This window comes from Alexandromys fortis, unplaced genomic scaffold (genome assembly GCF_014885135.2).
Source record: "Alexandromys fortis isolate MF-2015 unplaced genomic scaffold, M_Fortis_MF-2015_v1.1 scaffold_103, whole genome shotgun sequence".
NCBI classification, from domain to species: Eukaryota; Metazoa; Chordata; class Mammalia; order Rodentia; family Cricetidae; genus Alexandromys; species Alexandromys fortis.
This window is the reverse complement of record NW_026067978.1, coordinates 5,674,070-5,696,037: the sequence shown is the minus strand read 5'-3', so window position 1 is coordinate 5,696,037 and position 21,968 is coordinate 5,674,070. Positions and strand designations below refer to the sequence as shown.

At 47.6% G+C, this 21,968-nt stretch overlaps 1 protein-coding gene across 2 annotated transcripts in view; it reads right to left on the bottom strand.

Moving 5' to 3' along the window:
* Gria1 (glutamate ionotropic receptor AMPA type subunit 1) overlaps window positions 1-21,968 on the bottom strand; it is a 309,709-nt gene that overhangs the window by 80,059 nt on the left and 207,682 nt on the right. For both annotated transcript variants that reach the window (XM_050157644.1, XM_050157643.1), the window contains exons 7-10: window positions 21,152-21,319; window positions 14,008-14,112; window positions 5,052-5,162; window positions 3,915-4,121 (exon numbers count right to left, since the gene is read on the bottom strand). In XM_050157644.1, coding sequence (XP_050013601.1) covers window positions 3,915-4,121; window positions 5,052-5,162; window positions 14,008-14,112; window positions 21,152-21,319 — 591 coding nt within the window. The remainder of the gene's footprint in view (window positions 1-3,914; window positions 4,122-5,051; window positions 5,163-14,007; window positions 14,113-21,151; window positions 21,320-21,968) is intronic.

Below are 21,968 nucleotides of genomic sequence, written 5' to 3'. Positions count from 1 at the left end.
AGGACCTTGTTAAGTCCAACGGCTCAGACATTGGAAAGTATTTCTGAGAAATGGACCCCAGCTTGCTACTTGACAGAGGAGTTCATTCCACTATCTGACAGCTCCACTTGCCATCCTCATTCCAGAAGAAAGGGGCTGCAGCTTGTGTTTATCCTGTGTTCAGGCTTCCTTCTTGTGCTCTGAGACCCGTCCAGGCTGGTACCTGGGCTGGTTACCTCGGGAAGTAGATACAACCCTTCCTCATCATACCCTACTCCCAGGCCAGAGAGAGTTACTTGGAGATGCCCGAGACCCATGGGGCTCAGTGAGAATTTACCCTGAGAGCTGGAGTCTGCGCTGAGTTGCACAAAGGATGACCCCAGAGGCTGCCGTTTGGGTTCCTCAATTCAGGGCTTACACTGGGCTTCTCGGAAATGTGTCAATACATCCCTCTATCTCCAGAAACACATGGCAGTTGTTTTGTTTGCTTAAGCCAGTTTGCATCGGATTTCTTTTACCCACAACCAAGATTATCCTGGCTAAACTAGAGGATGACGGCAAATTGAACCCGATAAACATTTATGGAACGATTGTGTGTAAGCTCTTGGATGGAAGCTGGAGTTAAACCATGGTCCCCCACATTCAAGGGTTAGAAGCTTGTGGAAGAGGTTATCATATCACACACACACACACACACACACACACACACACACACACACACACGGCATGCTTATCAAGTCTCCAAGGCAGATGGGACACTGCAGGAGAAGGGGAGGAGGTCTATCAAGCTGGGAACCCAGGGACTGCAGCATGCAAGACATGACATGTTAATGTGGCATTGCAGAAAAGATGGAATTGGCCTGATGCTCTAGTAGGGAGCAGTATTCCAAGAGGAAGGAACTGTGTGAGGAAGGGCCTGGCAGTGACAAAATCCAGGAAGATTGCTAGAAGCTACACAAGTGTTCAGACTTTGAATGCTAAACCTAGCCTGTTGGAAAGCAGGGAAGAGTGCAAGCCTTGCTCATCTGTCCCTGGGCAGTGCTGAGACACACCAGACAGCTAGAGTATAGCAAAAAGGGGCAAGAACCACAGACGATCGTCTCGGTGAGACAATTTGAGAGCTGGGCTCTGTGGGTCAGCACTCCCTCCACAGGCCTGCAGCAAATACTCCCCATCCTCTCAGGGAGCTGATCTTGGGGGAGTCAAGGGGTTTACAGGAGCCTTGCAGCTCAGAGAATGGCAGGGTTGGAACTCAACCCCAGGAGTCTGTCTGCAGGTTTTACTCTTTCCGCTCCCATTGTGGACAGGCAAGGAAATTGTCCCAAAGGTGCACCCAGGAGCCAAAGATTCATCTGCAGTATGTGACCCCACCCCCTCACTGAGAATGCCTCTGACTCATTTCTCAGTTCCTTTTAGCTTCACAGCCTATGGATTGGATGGAATGATGTCTACAGATGTGGATGTCCTAGTGGGGGACAGAAGATAGAACATTGGGTTGTGACCACTGTTATTGGCCGTGTATCCTTCGACAAATCAGCTAAGCCCTTAGAGCCTTTGTTTCCTCCTCTACAAAGTGCAGAAATGATATTGTCTATCTTACGGAGCTGAGGTGAGGATGTGACAGATGAGCAAAGCACTGAGCATGGCAGGGGGAATCTGAGAGGGTGTGAACTAGTTACTACTGTGGGCAAGAGCCAGGGAAGAGCAGACACTCTCAGACTGCTAGCGGCCGCTACTGTCACAGAGCAGGAAGCTTGGTGTCCTATAAGTTAGTTTTTTCTTTCTTTCTTTTTTCTTTTTAACCCCACTGGAGGTTCATGGTTGACAGATATTTCCCTAACATCCCTCATTTCTCTCAGGGGAATGAATCAGGAAAGATGAACTCAAGATAAAGGTGAATCGTCTTATGCTCAACATGACTTCCCTGGGAATCAGTTTTCCCTGGCAGAGGGACAGGTCTAATGAAGAGGGCAGAAGACCTTAGGCTTAAAATGAAGCCTATAGCGATGACTTTAGGTCTCTGGAGGGTGGATGAGCTACTGCACTAGTTGCTGGCACCAGGGTTGTGACCTTGGGATGGTCACATATTGCTTTGCCCAGACCATGGTCTTTTTGACAAAGAGAACTGCAATACAGGAGGTGAAGGCAAAGATGAACATTGGCGAAGGTGAGAAGTTCACAGCAATTGCCATGGCAATGACCTTAAGAGCGCAGAGGAAGTTCCCATGGAAACCAGCCTCCAGATGCAGCAGGGCCCATCCAGGTCTCTGCTTCATTGACAGAGTTTCCAAAGTGAGAGACATCAAGGGAAGAAGAAAGGGAGATGCGGACGGCTTTTCCCAACCCAGTCTCTACCTTCACAAGTGGCCTTGAAAGCCACTTTTCTTTAGAATACCTTCTTTGTGCCCTCTTTTCCTCTTTTGGCCAGGTATATACTTCATGGCCATCATGAATCCTCCTGCCCTGACGTGAGACTCACAATCCTCTAAAGTGACCAATTCCATCTGACCATTACCTGAGTCAACCCGAGGCTCAGCATGAGTTTCAGCTCAAAGATGCAGCTGGCATTTTCTGGTCCTATAAAGGAAACCTCCATGGTCCCTTTCTTGCACCGTATGGGAACTGACTTTTGTTATTTTGCTATTTTGTCTAAGATAAGTTCTCTAGCCCAGGCTGGCCTCAAACTCATCCAGGAAGAGTCTGGACTTCAGACCTTTATGCGCCCACTTCTGGAAGGCCCGCGTTACAAATGTGTACCATCATGCCAAGGGTATGCAGTGCTGTGCACTGAACTCAGGGCCTCGTGCATGTTAGACAGGGACTCTATCAATTGAGCCACGGTCTCTGCCCTTCTATTGCCCTTGCTGCTCTACTTGAGCAGCATCTCCTGGTGCTGACTGAGGCAGCCCACACTCTTGCCTTGTCATCTGTGACTCAAATTTTTCTCTGTGCAATCCCACCCAGAGAGGTCAACCCAGGGTTTTCCTGACCTCCCCCTATTTGCCGCTCCTACCATCCTGCCATTTATACCTAGGAACTCCCTGGCTGCCCAGCTCTCTGTCTCTATGTCAATATAACTGTTTTCCAAGGTCTTCACACCCATCTTTGCAGTCTCTTCTGGGGACCATGTAATTTAGACTTCTGGATCCTCTGTTCTGGAACTGCTCCTTACCATTGTCTCTTTGACCCTAGGCCATGTGCAAGGTCTGGGAGCCTTGGCTTCTCACGACTCCCCAGACACTGCAAACACCACTAGCCATTCAGTGCCTGCTAAGACGGCTTCAATTTATCAATGCATTTTGCAGTAGCTGCCCAGGGGTTTGCTTTAAGTGTGGTGTACTGCACAGATGGCTCGGGCCTGCTCTGAGCACACACTTGAACAGAATCTGAGGCAGAGTGAGCTACAAAGGAGCAGAGACGAGGTTCTAGAATCGGAAGCCGGGGCAGTTTGAAGGCAAGCCTCACCTGTTCTGGGGGGACAGAAAGAGGACTTGGAAAAGAGTTCTGGAAGGGGTATCAGAGGTGGAGGATGGCAGAGGAGGCTCAAGGGAACAAAACATGAGGGGGATACTGGAAGACCAGAAGTTGTAAAAGAGATTACAGAAAAGAGTGAGCTTGGATCAAGATGCAGCTAGGCTTGGTGGGAACCACATGCGACTCTTAGTAGATTAGTATGAGCTTTGTTATCTGCTCTGAGAGAGCGGACCCTGGAGCTGTCTACGCTGTCACCTGTGCTGGACGATGGTCAACTGAAATGACAGACAATGAGCTAGGTTGAGGGAATTAGGACCAGGGATTTGGATTCCTATGTCTTAAGACAGTAGATGACTTTCTGTTAATCGGGGAGTCAGTTTATGCATAGAGCCACCGAGCTAGCAAATATGTTCTTTCCTCTGTCCTTCATGATGATCCCTTCCTGTACCCCAGGCACTTACTCCATAGACCAGCTCTCCCACCATGCCGTTCCAGGCCTTTGTGTCAGGGTCCCGGGCTCCGTATTTGCCATCACTGACGATCTCGAGTCGGTAGGAGTAGCCCACATGCTTGGCGATCTCCGCAGCCAGCTCCACACAGTAGCCCTCGTAGCGGTCGTTGCCCTCAAACTGGTTGGCATTCTTTTTGAGCATCACGTAAGGATCTTCCTGGTGGAGAAAGGGGACAGAGGGTGTGGCCTATGGGTGTGACTGCGAATGGGGAGACTTTGACCTGGCACAGAAGGAGGCTTCCCGTGTTGGTTAGCACTGATGAGTCTTTCTAACCCCTTAATACATTTCCTAAGTTTCTGCTCCTTACTCAATTATAAACTTCTTGGAAAAATAAAACAAGTTCTGTTAAAAATAAGAATATTTTTATCACATTAACAGGGCTTTCCAAATTATGTTCTTTGTGTAATTTTTTAAAAAATTATTTTATGTGCATGAGTGTTTTGCCTGTAAGTATGTCTGTATACTGCATGTATGCCTGTGTCGGAGGAGGTCAGAAGAGAATGTTAGATCCCCTAGGGAATCGGACTCAGGCCCTCTGCAATATATTTTTAAAGTTACCTCTGAATATATTTTAGATATTTCACAAGTGATTGGACCACAGCAGCCTTCTGTGTCCTCTGTGTGTTAATCTGCAGGAGAATGTGGCTTCTACTGAAGGAGGCACATACAGAAACTAGAACATCTTAGGGACACCTTTGTGTTTTATATATGTGGCAAGTGTCTCAGAAGATCAGTGTGGCTTATCCAAGGATGCTGGGTAAAAGTAGATTTTAGAGATGCTGAGGGAAAACAAGAATCAAGGCCTTTTCCCAGTCTCTGTGGTTTCATTATTATTTCTATTGCCATTACTATAACTATTGTTATTGTTGTCTTATGAGACAGTCTCACTATATAGCAGAGGCTGGCCCGGAACTCTTCCCTCTTTAGCTTCCTGACTGGGCTGACAAGCATGCAAGCAAACATGGCTGTGACTGACTAGCTTCACCGTCTTCTCCATCTATGGCATAGTCTTGGCAGCTAAAGTGGGGTGTGCTTGGGTATGTCTAGCTTGAGCTTCAGGGAAACCGGAAGAAGGAGTATACTCACGAGGATCGTGGTGACGATGTAGGTTCTATTCTGGACGCTGGAGTTGTCCCCTCCAGCCTGAGCATCGGTGGCTGCAGGGACAAACTTATCGTCTTCATTCCAGTAACCAATCTGTTAACGAGAAGAAGGCAAAGGCACGATCTGAGGGGGAATCTTGGAGCTGGGTGTGATGACACATTGATCGGTGTACCAGAGTCTGGGGTGCTGTAGGCAGAAGCATCAAGATGTAAGATGTACCCCAGGTCCTCTCTCCATCCCCAGTGGACCTCCTCATAGTGGTGACTAAGCCCAGGAATTGTCCCTCTGGGAGGACAAAAGTTCAGCTCTTTATTTATCTAATCTGTAAAGGACAATGAAAGTGAGGGCTGAGGAATTGAATTCCCTGCAGCTGTTCTCACGGCCAATCCACACATCCTTAAATATTCTCTTTATTTCTACAAACATAGTCTAAACTGTAGTTTGAGCCACTGGATTAAATACTACCCTCATTTTTAACGTTCCTACATTTCCCTTTCCAGATTTCACTTCCTGGGAAAATCCACTACCCTCCATTTCCTGTTGGTCTTCTGATTGTTACAATACCAAGTCATGCTCAAGGTAAACTCGATTTGTAAGGACATGGAAAACTTCAAGAAACTTTGCTTGATCAGCAGCTGGTTAAGGTACAGGGTTCAAGAAACTTTGGAGCATCAAGAGTTAGCTGGAAACAGAAACCTTTGCAAAAGTGCAAACCAACTGTCCCTAGCAGCTAGCCCCCTGTCAGCACCCAGCTTTGTGGTCTAGACAGGAGCAGAAAATAACTGCTTGAGGGAGGCCTGGGGGCATGCACAGAAGCAGAAGTAGCTGCCTCAAGGAGAAAGCGGGTATACAGAAGTAATCCATACCCTGTACTCAGAAAAACCAACCCCCTTGATCCTGAGTAAACCTGGCTTGCGGTTTTTGCCTATATAATGTCAACCCCAAATGATGAAGGGGTCTCTTCCCTACTGCGCTGCGTCGAGTAGTGGTGAAGCCCCAGCCTGGCTGGAGAGCACACTGAATAAACCTTGCTTTTGAATTCTGGACTCGACTGGATTCCGATGGTGGTCTCTCTGGGGGTCTCAACTTGGGCACAGCAGATCAATTTCTAAACATCATCAGGTTATTAATACTTTGTCCAAGGTCTTTCAGAAAAGTTATTGAATTCCAATTACGTGCAAGGCTCTGAGCTGAAACACTTCGTGGTATGCAACAGGTTGAGAGAGCTGGAGAGACGTTGAGGAGGGGGTATGTCTCCTAAGAACATCATTTGAGAAGATGCGGATCACACAGACTCACAGTCCAGAAGCGCTGAGTGAGTGTAGGTGACAGAGGACTTCAGAGAAGTACAAGGCTGCAGTGGGATGCTGTGTGTGGAAGAGACAATGCCTGGGCTTGCCCAAGCCTCCCAGGTCAAAGAGGATGATAGCCCTGTTGTGGAGGCAGAAGGCTGCTGACATAGGCGAGTTCAGTGGGCTCACCTGGGAGAGCAGTGGGCATGCAGGCCTAAGTAGCAGAGGATATGAAGGCCAGGCCCAAGCAGTGGAGACTGTACGGAAGGCAACAGGGAATCATGGAAGGGTTGGGACAACAGAATGACCTAGCTAGCATATGCACCCACACACATATGCACAGCACACAGCACTCACATGTATATATAGTATACACACAGACAAGTGCATGCATACACACACATACACAGACACACATCTAGACTGCCTATATCTCTTTCTCCTGCTTCTCTTTTCTTTCTCCCCTTCAATACACCTTCCTACTCTCTCCTCTTCCTGTTCTTCCTTCCTCTTCCTCCTCCTTTTTCTTTCCTGTTTCTTTTTCACTTTCCCCTCTCTCTTCCTCTCCTCCTTCCTCTTTCCTCTCCCTGTCTTTCATTCTCTTCTCCCTTTTTATCTCCTCCCTCTCTTTCTTCTCTTCTTTTCTCATCTCCATCCTCTCTCTCTAGGCAGCTATGTCTGTCATTCTGCGGGATGCAGATACAAATGGAAAATGATGGAGAGCTGGCAGTTCACAGGCAAGAGGTGGAGAGCTTCTCAGCATCCAGAGCACAGTGCAGAAACAGAGACACAGTCCACAAGGCTGATTTGTGTGGCCCTTCACCTTGATGTATTTCCCTGGACATCGATGGTTTCTTTATGATCTCCAGCCATTCACAGCTATACACATGTTCTTGCTTTGGCTCAGTGAGTTTTCTACTCTCTCATCTGTTCACTTTTTGAGGTGGTGCAGCTGGGCAGTGCCTGCTCTCAGCCTGGGACGCTGCCCAGTCATCTACTGCCTGCAGCAGCTCTTATCACTGAGGGCTGGGATGAGTTTGCTGGTAGTGAATGCGTCTTGCTCTTCTAAATGCGTTCTATGTTTTAATCCCTTCCATCCCCATTAAAATCCCATGACATTTGCCAGTTTTCACTCCTATATGAAGTGTGAGGATGCTGTGCTGTGGAGAGGTAACTTCCCCAGGGCCGCAGGACAGCCATGGTGGTGCAAGCGCTGGAAGGCTTCCCCCATTGCATGGATTATAGATATATGCTTCTGAACCTGGTTTATTTTTCCCATGGGTTCTGGGGATCAAATTCATGTTTTCCCAGCAATTGCTCTGTTGATCGATCCATCTCCCCAGTCCTGAACAAGTTTATTTTTTTTCCTAGCTAGTAGTCTCATGGGAAAAGAAGACCTGATCTTGTCAGGGTGGGTAGAGACATCTGGATGTAAAGGCTCAGATTCACACCTCCCGTGAGCCAGTAGACTCATATGAATATCGGGCTCCGCAGCTGGATGCATAGGAAGATGGCAGAAGTGTCTGAAGAGGTTTGGAGATGAGAGCTGTGGGCTGGATTACCATATGGCACTTTGATTCTCGACAGAGAAGATGCAGGGGCTTTGATTCCATCTGAAAACAGATCATTGTAAGTAGTTTGGGAAAGATTGGGGCGCACTGTTCAGGAGAGGATTTAAGAAAATTCTAACAGGGAGAAGTCTTCTCCTGGGGCCACTTATTATTTTTGATCTCCTATTTTCCATCTGCCTCTAAAGATGCTTTGAAGGTCGGAAATGAGTCCAGATGAGAGAGCGGGTATTCTTAAGTGGATGAAGTTTAAAGAGCAGGTGATCACAGAACTGCGGATTCACTTGATCTCCCTTGCAGCCATCAGGGTGAATTTGTACATGGGAACCCCAGGATTGCCTTTGAAGCACCAGCTCCCAACTTCCCCCCCAGTGAGGGTCGTCATAACTAGTTGCCTATTGTGGCAGAGACGGCTAGCTGACCCCCAAACAGTCTTGTTTGCCTTTCGTAGTATAGAGATAGCAGGAAGGGGCTCTCCGACCAGAAGTGCATGCTGTTTTGCATCGCATTGGGAAGAACCCTTGTGTTCTGGTGCATGGAATGCTGGGAGGGTAATGTGCCCCTTTTCCAGACCGATCTTTCCCAAGTTTTCAGCCGTATTTCCATTTTCTTTCTTCCCCATCTGTTTGATATATGCTGACATCAAGCAAGACCCTAGTGGACAGGGATGTCTTCTTAACACCCAACTCTCAGCCGAGTCCTAGGGCTAAATTTCATTGATCTTAACTCACCAGCCTCAACTTTTAAAACTTCTTCTAAACTGGGTTTATCATAGCTTGCTGTAATGTATGTTTCTTTGCTTCTAATGAAGCAGAACACTTAAGTAAACAATGACAAGAACTAGACATTGACTAGACAAGAGATTGACTTCCCCTGCACTATAAGAGGTAGGTTTTGGAACTTTGCCAACCACAGCACTCAGCGTTAGCCAAGCTAGCACACCTAAAAGGTTGCCGTTAATACGCTTTTTGCAACTTTATCTCAGACTGTGGCACAGGGAAGCCTGCTAGAATGATAGCAAAAGGAATATGCAAGGAACAGAACAGCATCTCCCACGCTCAAAGGCAAAGCAATAAGCCAGAGAAAAAGAGCAAGCGTTGATGCCCGGGGCTCTGTAGACTGAGGTCAGGAGATGTACTACATTTTTTTTGGAGGTAAGAAGCCAGTGAAAATTTCTAAGCAGTGTGATTTCATTGTATATTTGAAACATGCTCCCCAACTCTTAGGCTGGAAATGTGGTCTTTGTACTAAGGTGGGACCACAAACAAACACCTAATAGGATCTACGGCAGTGAGGAAGCTGGTGGCCAGGGCAAGGAAGCTGGCCAGTGAAGATGAGGCAATGACGGTATTGAAGTCATTATCTTAGACTAAAAATAGTTTGTATGTGAAAAGTTGGATGCCAGGGACTTAAGACTTCAAGAAGGCAGGTGGATTGAAAGTCATGAAGTCTACAGGAATGAGAAAATGATGGAGATACCGGTAGGAATTCTGGTCGTTGTAATTTTTCCCACCTAGTTATGTGCAAGGCCCGAACTGAGTAAAAACCTAGGCTAGGGAAGGGAGGACTCAAACCAAATTGAAAGGGGTAGATGTCAGACGCCATTAGTAAGCACTGAAACAGCCAGCCACATAATCAACAGGCAAAGGCGTTGTCTCTCCACTGTTGGTCCCCTGATGTGGGACTCTGCAGCGGAATGCCCTGCAACCCCCTGTGGGTGGCTGGTAAGAGAATGTGTGATTCCATCCCAACATGACAAGATGTTTCATTTCAAGAAGGATCCCTAAGCCCACCCAGAAGTCATATATATAAGTGGGATTTCATAGGACTAGACAACACTAGAGCCAGAGCCAAATCTGCTCTGTGGAGCTCCAAGTTTGTTGGAAGAAAACCTAGCAAGATAGCATCTCAGTGGGATGTCCAACTGCAGCAGGATTGCCTGGGGAGCAGGCTGGCCCTGAGTCAGGGGGATACAGGTAGGATTGGAGTTTCCCAGAAGTCCTGAACCAGAAAGAGAAACACAGGGCAGGTAAGGCCTTGCAATGTCCCTGAAACTAGCACAAGGTCACTCTTGAAAACTGTAGGTATTAATTTGCTTGGAGTCTGATTGAGTAGAAGTCCTGGAGGCAGGGATTCAGAGGGATTGATTTTCTGAGAGGCAGATCCCTGTAGACAAAGAATGTGTAAGACCACATTCTAAGAAAGGATTTAGTCACGAGAAAGTGAGTTTCAAAACAGCCTGGTGATCAGAAAACCAGGCACAGCCATTAGCTCGAGGATTTGAAGGCTGCCCATTTAGTTGTGTATGTTCCTGTGTGGTGCATACAGGAGTGGTATAAAGTCTCTGGCAGACAGAGAGGAATTTAAAACACGAGCCAATGGATGCGGGCGAATGACCCTGCATGCCCGAGACTGCTTTCCTCAAACTTGTGCTGTGGAAGGGTAGGCACAGTCTCATTTGATCCTTTGAAGTAACCTCCTTTTTTCCCCTCCCTTTACTCCTCCCCACTCTTTCCCTTTCTCCCTCTCTCCTTCTCTCTCTTCTTCTAAGTCGGGGTCTCATGGCATAGACCAGACTACCCTTGAACTGATAGTGATCTTGTCTCAGTGTTCCAAGTCCCAGGATAACCAGCATCCCTTCCCTGCCTCAGAGATGATGTGACTGAGGTCAGGAAGGCTGAGTGACATGTTCAAGGTCACATGACCAGTGCAGAGTAAAATGTTATTTAATTACTGGTTTGCCTGTTCTTAGAACCCCAACTCTTCCCCCATGAAAGTCCAGCAAGCTGGGGAGGAAGCTTTGAACTCATCTCTAGCACTGAGCCTGTCTCTGCTGTAGGAATCTGCATGCCTCTAGGCAGGGCTTGTGTAAAGAATCTCATCTGTACAGGGAGCTGCTTGCTCTGGGAAGTTCTTAATGAAGCCAAGGTCTAGAGAAGACGGAGTCTTCTCTGGGCAGAGTCAGGGGAAGGCTCAGAGTCACAGCAAAGGTCCTGTAATGACTGGCAAGGTCACACCAAAGGCAGTTTATGTATGAGGAAGGTCTCTGACTCCACTTTCATAATGAACCGTAGTCTGGTCTGGAGATGATCAGTGTGCCTGGAATGAGGGACTGGTAAAATACGACCACGTGAAATTTTCCAAGAGTCACCTAAAATGCCAGAACTGAGAGGAACAGGAGGCTACTCAGGCAAATCCCTCCCACGTAAAGATCCAGACCTAGCTAGGCTTAGCAACTGTCAGATGGCTGACCCACAGCTGGATGGTGTCTGATTCTCATGTCTATTCCTTACACTGCCCCCTTTCTGCAATGAACTGCTAATACTAGATAGGAATCTGGTTTCATTTAAAAGGCTCCCACTACTTGGGGGAGAGAAGGATTCTCATCATCAGCCTCCCTAGTCTCTTGTTTTTAGCCCAGGCTGATCTTAAACTTCTGTTCACCTGGCCTCACTTTCCCTAGTGCTGAGCTTACAGGCCTGTGCCACCAGACCAGGCACAATCTCCCTGTTTTAATGATACGAACACATGGCTTTGATGCATTGTACAGGCATCAAAACTTGTGCTACTGGCAAGTGGTAACAATAGTCACTGTGATGATTCTGAGGTCAGCCCAGGTTCATGGAAACTGGTTTTCTAAGAGCAACCATCTTGACTGTTCCAGCCCTTTACAAACTGCCTTCAGCACCCATATTCCATGGTAAGGCAGGAGTCATGGCTCTTCTGAGGGTCTGAAAGAACTGTGGTCAGGGAAGGAGAAGGAGGTCATGTGTCTGTCGTCTCTTCCAGGAGCAGCAGGATTCTCCTAGTTAGTGTACCTTTGAACCCCAGCACTACCCTGATTGTGTCCCCTGGATCATTTCAGCCTTAATAGAAGCTGCAAATAAACAGGGGATAGGGAATCAGGGCCCCTGAATTTGGTGTCTCTTTAGCTATGGCTCTCTGGGACATTGTGAAGCTTAGGGGCTTTTCTGCCTCAGTTTACCCATGGAGAAATGGATATGTTTCATTTAGGCCGATACTAGACAGACTGGGTATACGCATGCCCTGAAAGAGGTGAGGATGCCATTTCAGACTGTCCAGATGTCGGTGTGTGCATCTGCTGAACACACCACTGAGCTAATCTAGGCACGACGTGCTCCCATTTCAGAGATGTGGAAGTTGAGGGTTAGGATAATCAAATACTTTCAGAGAAGAAATGACCTTCTCTAGAAGCAGGACTTGGGAGCATCAAGCTGACAAAACCAAACTCTTGGGATGGGCAGGCTAATATTGCTTGCCCTGAGAGATGTCCCTATCGCATACACGGAGTTTGACCATATTCTAGCAAAAGGGACACACAGCTGAGATGGAGAAAGGAGCTGGGATAATCTGGGTGGGGTCCAGCTAGTTTACAAGCCATTTAAAGCAGGGCCTTCCCCAGCTGTGCTGGTGAAACAAAGAGAGATGTGGTTTCTGAGCCTGTGGCTAGAGATGGTGCTACAGGGATTGGGAAGTGGGAAACCTCTAGAAAAATGCTGGTAAATAAAAAGAAACCTCCAGAAAAGAACATGATCCTGCCAGCACTTTGACTATGTAACCCATCCATGTACGTAATCATAAGGTGAAATATTTGTGTGGCCTGAAGTCCGGGTTTGTAGCAATCTATTACGGCAACTGTGGAAAATCTCACAGCCCTAATGAGTCGAGACAGGCTAGGGAGTACAGGTGGGTTCTATGGCAGGGTAGGGAGTCTGGGCTTCAGGGACCCAAGAATGCTGTGTCCTCAGAGCTATCTAGAATCTTCTGCAATGGAATGAATGTTCTGTGTCTGCACTGTCAGACGTGACACCCAGGAGCCACATATGACTGTGTAGCACCTGATAATTCTTAGATTTTAATTCATTAAAAAGTTAAATTTCAATAATCTGTATGGTCAGGGTGAGGGTATGTAACACAGCCTTGGAGACGCAGAGGCCGCCGTGTCTCAGACACGGTGCTAGCTTTCCAGGGTCCAGGGCTAGCCTAGCATCGAGAACTTCCAAACACTAGGGAGTCTTGAGTCATCTCAATGAACCCACGAGGTCAGCATTCTTGTGAACTCTGTCTACCTAGCTCAGAGATCTGCCCAGATCCCAGACGAGTAAATGGAGAAGCCAGGCTTTGGTTCTAGCAGCTCTTCATCAGCTTCAAAACCCTCTGCAATGCTTTCTTGCTAGCTTACCACAAGGAAGCAGACATGAAGAAAACTGAGGGCAGAGGAGACAGGCTGCCAAGAGACAGAATGCAAGCAGCCAGGAAAGCTGTCTCCAAGGACACCCTTTGCTCTAAGTGCTGAAGGCTGAGGTGGTATCAACGAAGCAAAAGACAGCGACAGGATAGACACTTGGTACGGGAAGTGTCCGGGGTGGAATGGAGCACATAGATTCAAAGAAGGAAGATTGGCTGGAGTGGCGTGAAGGAAGTGTCAAAGGTCAAAATGGAGACATTGACAGTGGCAAAAAATCACACTGAGTCTTAGAGTTTAAGTAAGAGCCAAGGATCTGTACTTCATCTTCAAAGGTCTAATATGAATATTAACGTTATATATACAATGTGTTTTTCACTTTGACTTCTGTGGGGAAGAGAGCATGGCTGTGAATAGGTGTGGGCAATCAGAAGATGATTAACCTCACCAATAAACATTCTATAATTCTCCAGAATCCAGGAATATCACTGGCATGCTAAACACATCTATTGCTTTGTATCTTCAGGTCTTAAGAGAATGAAGCCAAATCTCATTCTATATCCTGGGCTAGCCTCAGACCTGCAATTATCCTCCGGCCTCAGGCATTCAAACATTGGGGTCCCAGGTAAATGTGAGTGTGCCAGGCTCCTTCTTTGTATTTTCATAGTGTTTTTCTGTCCCATGAGACTCAGGCACTGTTAGAAAAAATCTGGGAGTTTCATCTCCATTTTAGAGAGGAAATCGATTCTCAGAAACAAGACCTGACTCTCTCCAAACCCCAAATGACAAGTGGCAGAGCAGAGAATAGAAGAGTCTAGAACACACAATGGCCTGAGCCTCCACTCGGTCGAGTCAGCCAAAGTGGCCCTTACCTTGCGGATCCCGTCATGCTTCATTTCGATCACGTGGAGGGTATAATTGGTCCGGCGCCCTTTCTCGTTAAACTGCACGTTTCCGGTCAAACCTTCGAATCGTACCTGCAAACAGAGTTAGATGCTGAGCAGAGAAGCTGCCAACTCAGTAGCTTTGTTTCATATTTGTTCCCATGTTGTTTTGTTGCTTGTGCTTGTGTGGTTTTTGGTTTGCTGAAATGGTGTCTTAAATAGCTCCATCTGGTTTTAAACTCAATAAGAACCTGACAAAGATGACCTTGGACTCCTAACCCTGCTGTTGTCTCTACTTCCTTAGTGATGGGATCACAGGCATGTGGCACTGAGGTAGGCAAGCACATAGTTGGGAGTCTGTTTGACTGAGCTGGGCATACATCCTCTCTGAGCAACGCACCTAGCAACCTGTTGGTAACTTAGGACCCCTGTCTGCATCAAGTTCACACTCATCTGGTTTAAGCCATGGAAACAAGTTAATACCCTTAGCAACCTCTTCATAATGCCCTGTGTCTATTCAAACATGTCTTGGGAACAGATCCTGAAGCCAAGGAAGATGGACCAGTCTTGTCTAGATTGGTTTGGGGGTACATGTGCAGTAAAGCAAGCTGTGTTCCTTTGAATGAACTTTTAGGGGGAATCTCCTATTTACCCCTTTATGCCTACACACTATTGCGTATGTATGTGTGTATGTGTGTACATGTATGGTTGAGATCAGGTACATGATGGGAGGAACACACACAGTGAGCAAAGACCTATTAATCTATGTCTGTCTTCCAAAATAGAGAACCTCCAAAATGGCACTCCTAGTAACCTAACTCTGCCTTCCTCTGAACCCCATAAAAGGAAGACTGAAAGATAAACAGGGACCTCAAGTACCCTCACGCACACGGCACACTGATGATCCTGACAGTGTACCTCTTTCTGATCAGTGTTCTTGCTACTTTACAGTCTCCGTGAGCTTTTGTTTCCTTCTCAAATAACCCAGCAAGATCCTGGAAACACCCAGTCCACATACCCGCTATCATGCCCAGCATTTGTTGGTTCTTCTGCTGGAGCAAAACCTCAAAACCCAAAAACACTACATGTGTTGAAGTTCAGAGGAGGCCACAGGCTGAAATTCGCACCCCATGTTGTGGCTGGGCATAAGTACAGAGAGGACGTCCCCACCTAACTGGGCACAGTTTCTCCTATTGCTTCAGGAAAACACTATCAGTCAGCAGAGGGCATGCTAACGGGACATCTTCCCATCACCCTTAGCCAAACACTCCCTTCGCAACCTGCACTGCTCAGATGAGCAACTGAAGGTGGAGAAGCCGAGGGACCGTGGTGTCACCACTGGTGAGTCAGAAGAAGACCCCACACTGGAAGCCAGGCTCAGAACTGATGCCTTGGATGTGGCTGGAAAAGGTGCCTTAATTCCTTTGTGAGTCCAGGGAATCAAATACCTGCACATCTGATGGCCTGGATTTGACTCTAGCTTCCCCACTGATAGCCAGGTGACCTAGGGTATATTCATGCTTTTCAGTCTGTAGGTTACAAAGTTCTTGCCCCATCTACCTTAAGAGACACAGCTAATGCGCAAGTGCGGTGGAAAACCAGAGTGCACCTATGGGTACCTCACATTCAGCCAGAGTGGGCAGGACTTTATAGACGTCTCAGATGGCTTCTGCATCATTTCTACCGGATCCCAAAATCTATGGCATGGGAATTGCCAGAGTGAACTTGCACGGATTTATACCTTCAGGTTCAGATTTCAGATACAGTAGGCAATATGGAACTGAGAGCCCATTTCTCTGTAGAGACCGAGTAACCCTTAAGCTGAGGATGAGTCCAGGAAATAAAGTCGTAGTCCTCGATGGTGACCCTATGTCCTCAGATCCTTCCTGCCTATGAGTGCCAAGGTAAGTCTCTCTGACAATATAAGCATTGCTTATATCCTCCCTTCAATAGCTTGAATAAAAGGCATGCAGAGTTTTCTTTTTTAGACAGCAGTCAGGAAGGATAGCTGGTGTGTGTGTGTGTGTGTGTGTGTGTGTGTGTGTGTGTGTATACGTGCCTGCCTGTTCTGAAGCTGACCCTTTCATACCTTTCTTATTTGAAGTCTCAGTAGGGAGGCCATGACAGGCCCCAAACACTGAATAGATTATATAAGCTCTTTGCTTTCTCATTGGCAAGCTGGAGATATCGCCACTCTTGGAAACGTCTGGACCATCCTTGCTTGGCAGAAAGAAGACAGAATATGGATGCTGACAGAGAATGCTAGAGAGGAGTCAGTGACTTCCCTTTCTTCTCCCCTTGGTCACTGTGGTGCTTTCAATGGGAAATGTTCCCCATAGGCTTGTGTATTCGAATACTTGGCCTCCAGTTGCTGGCGCTTTTTGTGGAGGTGTGGGTGGTACAGCCTTGCTGGAGAAAGAATGTTGCTGGGAGCACATGCATGCCTCTTGGTCATGATGGACTCATCCTTCTGGCACTGGAAGCCCACATAAAGTCTTCCTTCTGTAAGTGCTGTGTATTATCACAGCAATGGAAAGGGAACTCATACAGCCACCTGGCCCATGCTCACCTCTCCCAGTGGTTCAGGTTCAAGGTGTGTAGCTTGGTTGCTAGGTCTCAGTTCAAGTCATTTATTTAGACAGTGATGGGAAAAATGTTTGGATGACTGTATGGTAGACTATCCTGACCATACAGGAAAAATCATCACCGACGATACAAATAAGCACCTGTTCTTTGGCACTAGTCTCAGATATCAATGAATGTTGTGCAATTTTTGATTGCATTTTAACACTCCCGAGACTGACAATAAAGTTTGTTTTGAATGAGAGGGTGGAGCTAGCTACTAGCTGACCACAATTTACCACAGGGATTTTGGAGGACTGAGGACAGATAGACACAGGAACGAGTATGGTAGGGCTTAGAGAGGGTCTTAGCCCTTTTGGATGGAGGAACACAAGAGATAGGAGGTCACTGATCACTCTTCTCTAATCATTCAGGTTCCTACCCCAATCTGACTGCTGAAATGGAGGAGACAATTGATTATTCTTGGCCCCAGATTCATGGGAGTCAGTAGATTCCTGGAGTAACTGATGCCCTTCATGGCTTCTTGGGGGAAACCTATACCCTTGGAGGTAAACCACAGTGCTGAAGGATGGGAGGGGACACATAGCAGAGCCACCAGGATGTCAAAACAAGCGGAGGCTGAGTCTGTGCCCCAAACCCTTTGTGAGGATGGGTAAAAGAAGCATCTAGAAACTCATCTTTGGAACTACTGACCTCATTCATGATTCTGTGCTCTAGTCAGTCAGCCCTCCCAACTATAGGGTGAGTGAGTCAGGCGGACACAGCCGGTCATCTCCCCTTGCTTCCTCTCCTGGAACTCTTGGAGTTGTCCTTGTCCCTGCCAACTGCCTTCATGAAAGCTGGAAGGTTTGGCTTGGTTTTCCGGTTAAGGGAATTGGTGCCAGCTTGGAGCCGGCCTCCAACAGGATGCTGAGGTAAATGCCTTCCTTCCTGCCCAAGAGCTGTGGTTAGTGTCTGCTACGTTAGACATGTTAAAAGTCATTATTCAAGATTTCTGTTAAAGCCCAATTAGGAGTGCTGTTCTTCCCAGGGTGAGTGCTCCAGGTCCAGGGTTCCTTGCCATCAGAATTTTCAGGGGGTGAGAGATTTAGGTTCAGTTCCAAATGGATGGCAAAGGGGCACAGGCAACAGGGAACTTATAGCCAAAGACAGAGGAGGAGCCAGCGATGGAACATTGCTGTGAGAAAACCTAAGGAGTAACGGGGCTTCTTAAAGTCCTGGATAAGTTAAGCTATCAGGATCCCGCTGAAGATGGAGCCCTGCTACACGTTGCCTGAGGGCTGGTGATGGGTGAGTGACTGATCCTGAGGCCAGGTTCTGACTGGCTTCACTTAGCACATTCTCTTCTTGAACTGCTTCCCTGGAGAGATCACGGAAGGGCTAGGTAGAGGATGAGGTGTCTCGCGACAGCTTGACAACGGAAGAGTACTTGCCAACTGTCAATTTTATAAGTAACAAATCTGGTTCCTACTGTGCTCTGTGGTCACTCAGTGAGGTAGTACACTAGATGCTCAGGGCCCGGCTCTCCGTCATGCTACATCACAGCTATCCTTGCAATTATTTTCAGGGTTTAACTTCCTAGCATGTTAGCCTGTCAGGCAGGTTGTGCTAGACTCCAGATGGCACCATTAGCTCCATCTTAGCTAGAGTGGGCTTGGCCCTTTGTACTGCGTGACCTTTGTGTGACTCAAAGGCTACAGACACAGGAGCTCTGGAGCAGATCCCTGGGTTCCACAGCTTGGATGTCATTAGGATTTACCTAGGCGCTAGTGCATCTGTCCTCTGATGGTGTGACTATCTAGAGGAAAGGAAGGAAAATGGCCGGACAGTGGCTAGGTGAAGGCTCCAGGGGACAATACCATAGAGTGGAGTCTACTGGGCCTCAGGGTAGGCCTGATGCATAGAAGGAGGGGCCCTGAGCAGTGGTCTGGTTCTACCTCTGTGACTAAGCCTCCGTGTCACCAGGGAGTCATCACAGGGCACCTGGGTCTACCATCTCATTTATAAAGGGAGGCGAAAACCACCCCAGTGATTCCCAAGGTCTCTGCTAGCAATAAACTCTTGATTCTAAGATGATTCACAGAGATTTGAAAAGGAGTCTGTTTTAGACAGATGGACTTAGTGAGGGAACATTTTGGTTTGTTTGTTCGCTCATCAAAGAGACTGAAGGAGTCTCTCGTGGGTTGGACTTGACTTTTTTTCATTGTTCCCAGTGTTTAGTCCCACTTATTCCCTGGAGTGCACAGTCAGCTTTTGTGAGATACCCATGAAAGGCAGGCACACATGTGTCTCAGTTCCAAAACAGAGTTAAAATATGAGCCTTCACCATGGCAACTGACTCTCTCCAGTCCTGCTAGGGCAGAAGCAGGGGATGAGTGTATATTACAGCAGAAAGATGTGAGTTAGACCATCATGGAAATAAATGCACTCTCAGAGATTTTCTTTCTCTCTAGAATTTTCTGTGTAACTTTTGTTAGGTAGAAACTAGAAATACTCCTGCTTCTGCCTTCTGAAAGCTGGGATCTTGGGTACTGCCTGAGTGGCCTCCTCCTCTTCATGGGAAAGCGATTCATCAGAGAGCCTGATGGGTATTCTGAGGTTGTTCAGAGAGACCTGGGCGTTGTCTTTCTTGCTTCCTGATTCAGACCACTGCCTGTCACGCCACGTTGCCTCCTGGGCTTCATCTCTGTCATGGTGGCGTCAGACTATGTTTTCAGGGATGTCATTAAGATGGGAGAAGCAGAGGAACTGGAAGGTTGTGGTGCCAAGGGCGAGTCCCTGGGACCATCTGAGGCCAGCCTCACATTGTAGACAGAATCTGTCTCGACTGCTGTCAGGAAAAGCATTTTAAATAAGCTGGGAATGAACGCTGACTCTTCGGTAATCATTCTGGAACCTGACTGGTGTCTGTTGTCACTGCCTGGTGACCTGGGGGCTGACCTACACAGAGACACAGCTGAGGACCTAGAGATGCCTACTGTGGCTGGACGATCTGCTGCCTCACTTGGGTCTGGAGGACACGACTGAATGTTCTCCAGCACACAGGGCTCTTCCTCAGGCTGGGGAACACCCATGAGGCTCTTTTCTGATCTTTCTCCAGGCTGTCAATGTTGCCAGAGCCGTGAGCACTTGGATGAACATTTTGTGTTCATGTCTCTCATGTTTCCATGTGCTCCTCTGCCCTGGGAGCCTAAATCCATCGTCTGTGAATGCAGGCTTAATAGCGGAGCTGACCTCACCCAGGGAATACCGTTGGCTGGGAAAGGTGGGTTCTATAGGACAACCGTACAAAATATCTTGCTGCTATGGGTTCCCCTCTATGCCCTTGCTTTGCCATTCCCTTTGCTTTTAGTGTAGCCTCCTTCCCACCATTTCTCTGGAAATACAGCCTCCATCAGGAGGAACCAGAGGCAATTCTGTGAAGCAGCAAATTGAGAACCACAACATGGGCTTGCAGTACTTCTGGAAACTTCTAAGACCTTCAAGAGTATTCCAGCAGTGGGGAGATCCTCAGAAACTTCTAAAGCAGGAAGGTCAAAACAGACCCATGTATACCACTGCCTCACGCTGCTGTCCCAGCAGGCATATTAGCAATTGAATATTTATACTCTCCACTGTGGAATTTGGATTCTGCCTCCAAGTCCTGTGCACAGGCAATCAATGGGGCCAGGCGTGATTTTCTATTCTTGTTCTCTCGCTGTTCGAGTGCAAACAGAATTGATGACTACAGTGCTGAGACTTGAGAAAGTTGGGTCAGAAGGCTGAGCAATAGAGCCTGGAAAAGTGCACCAATAGGAAAAGGATGAAGAAGTCAAGTCTAGGTGTCTGCTCGCAGCTCAGAGCCAACTCTGAGCCTTTTTTTCTTTTCTAGTTTGTATGTGGTGTGTGTGTGTGCTGTATACAGATGTGTGGATGGGTACATATGCATGTGTCTACATTTACACGTAGAAGCCAGAGGCCGATGTCTTCCCCTGCTACTCCCCACCTTTTATATTGATATAAAGTCTTGCAGTTGAACCCAGAACTCACAAGTTCTAGTCTGGCTAACCAGCCCACTGTGGAGAGCCCATCCCTGCCTCCTGAGTGCTGGGATGATAGCCAGTCAGTCTCATCTGCCCACCGTTCATGTGGGTGCTGGGGATCCAAGCACTGGTCCTCATGCTCTTGTGGTAAGCATTTTCCCTGATCAGCTACCTCTCCAGCCTCGTCCCTGCATAGATCAAGCCCTCTTTCTGAGCATGGAAATCACTGGCTTCCTTCCTTCCTTCCTTCCTTCCTTCCTTCCTTCCTTCCTTCCTTCCTTCCTTCCATTAGCCCTAAGCAGAGAATGCAGTCTTGATACTATAAGGAATGATATTACACTTTAGCAGTCTCTTGGTTTTGTCCTAAGTTTGACTTGAGTTCCACACATTTGACACGAACAGTGCAGTGGTCACTCTGAACTCCAGGCACACCCTTCATTTCAGAGTGATGCATGCTGCTTGTACTTGAGGCCGACTTTTCCTGTTTGGCTCCCAAGAATGAGATGGGGAGGCTCTGCCAGCCTTACCTGCTGCAGGGCTCTCTGGATGTCAATCCCTTGGCCCCAGGGCACAGCTGGGTTAGCCAGACAGTCCCCAGCATTTCCCCGTCGCGATATGTCAATCCTCTGCCTCCGCAGGCTCTGGAAGGCCTCGGCCATCACCTTCACACCATCGTAGGTGAGAGCGGATGTGTACTGGGGAAGGAAGGCAGACAGGCAGGCGTCAGAGAGAGCTGACAGAAAGATGGGATGGGGGCTGTGTCGGGGAATGGCTTCCTGGTGGAGAGAAGTTTGTGGTGGGCCAGTGGGTAGGATCTATGGTTCGGAACATCATCTCTCTCACAGGTCTGTCCAGCCAGTGGCCTCTCCAAAGCTGTAAGTTTAGCATGGTCAGTTGTAACCTTTAAAGGCAAGCCAGCATTTTGGAGTTTGGTGTTCAGTCTTGTGATCTGAAAAATGTTGGCTTAATTGGGAAGAAATGCACAGATTAAATATAACATATCTGCAGGCCAAATACATGGAAAGTCAGTTGGCTTCCTCTGTAGGAGAGTTAGCAACCGGGAGCCAAGAAGAGCTGCCTGCTCCACCGTCTCTTCTAACAGTAACGAAAACAATATTCCAGGATGAGCAAGCTCCTAATTATCTCCTGCATGGCTTACTCCATGGTAAATGCATATTCTATACACTCCCCGTCTTGTGGATTAATGATAGCACTTCAGGGTTTTTCTTGCTTGACCAAAGGGCGGCTAAGATGTGAATGAGGCGAAACTGGTCTTATTACCTAGTACGTCATCTTAAGGTCACACTGCACAGCTAGAGGGTGAGTTTCTTTTCCAATTCCTAG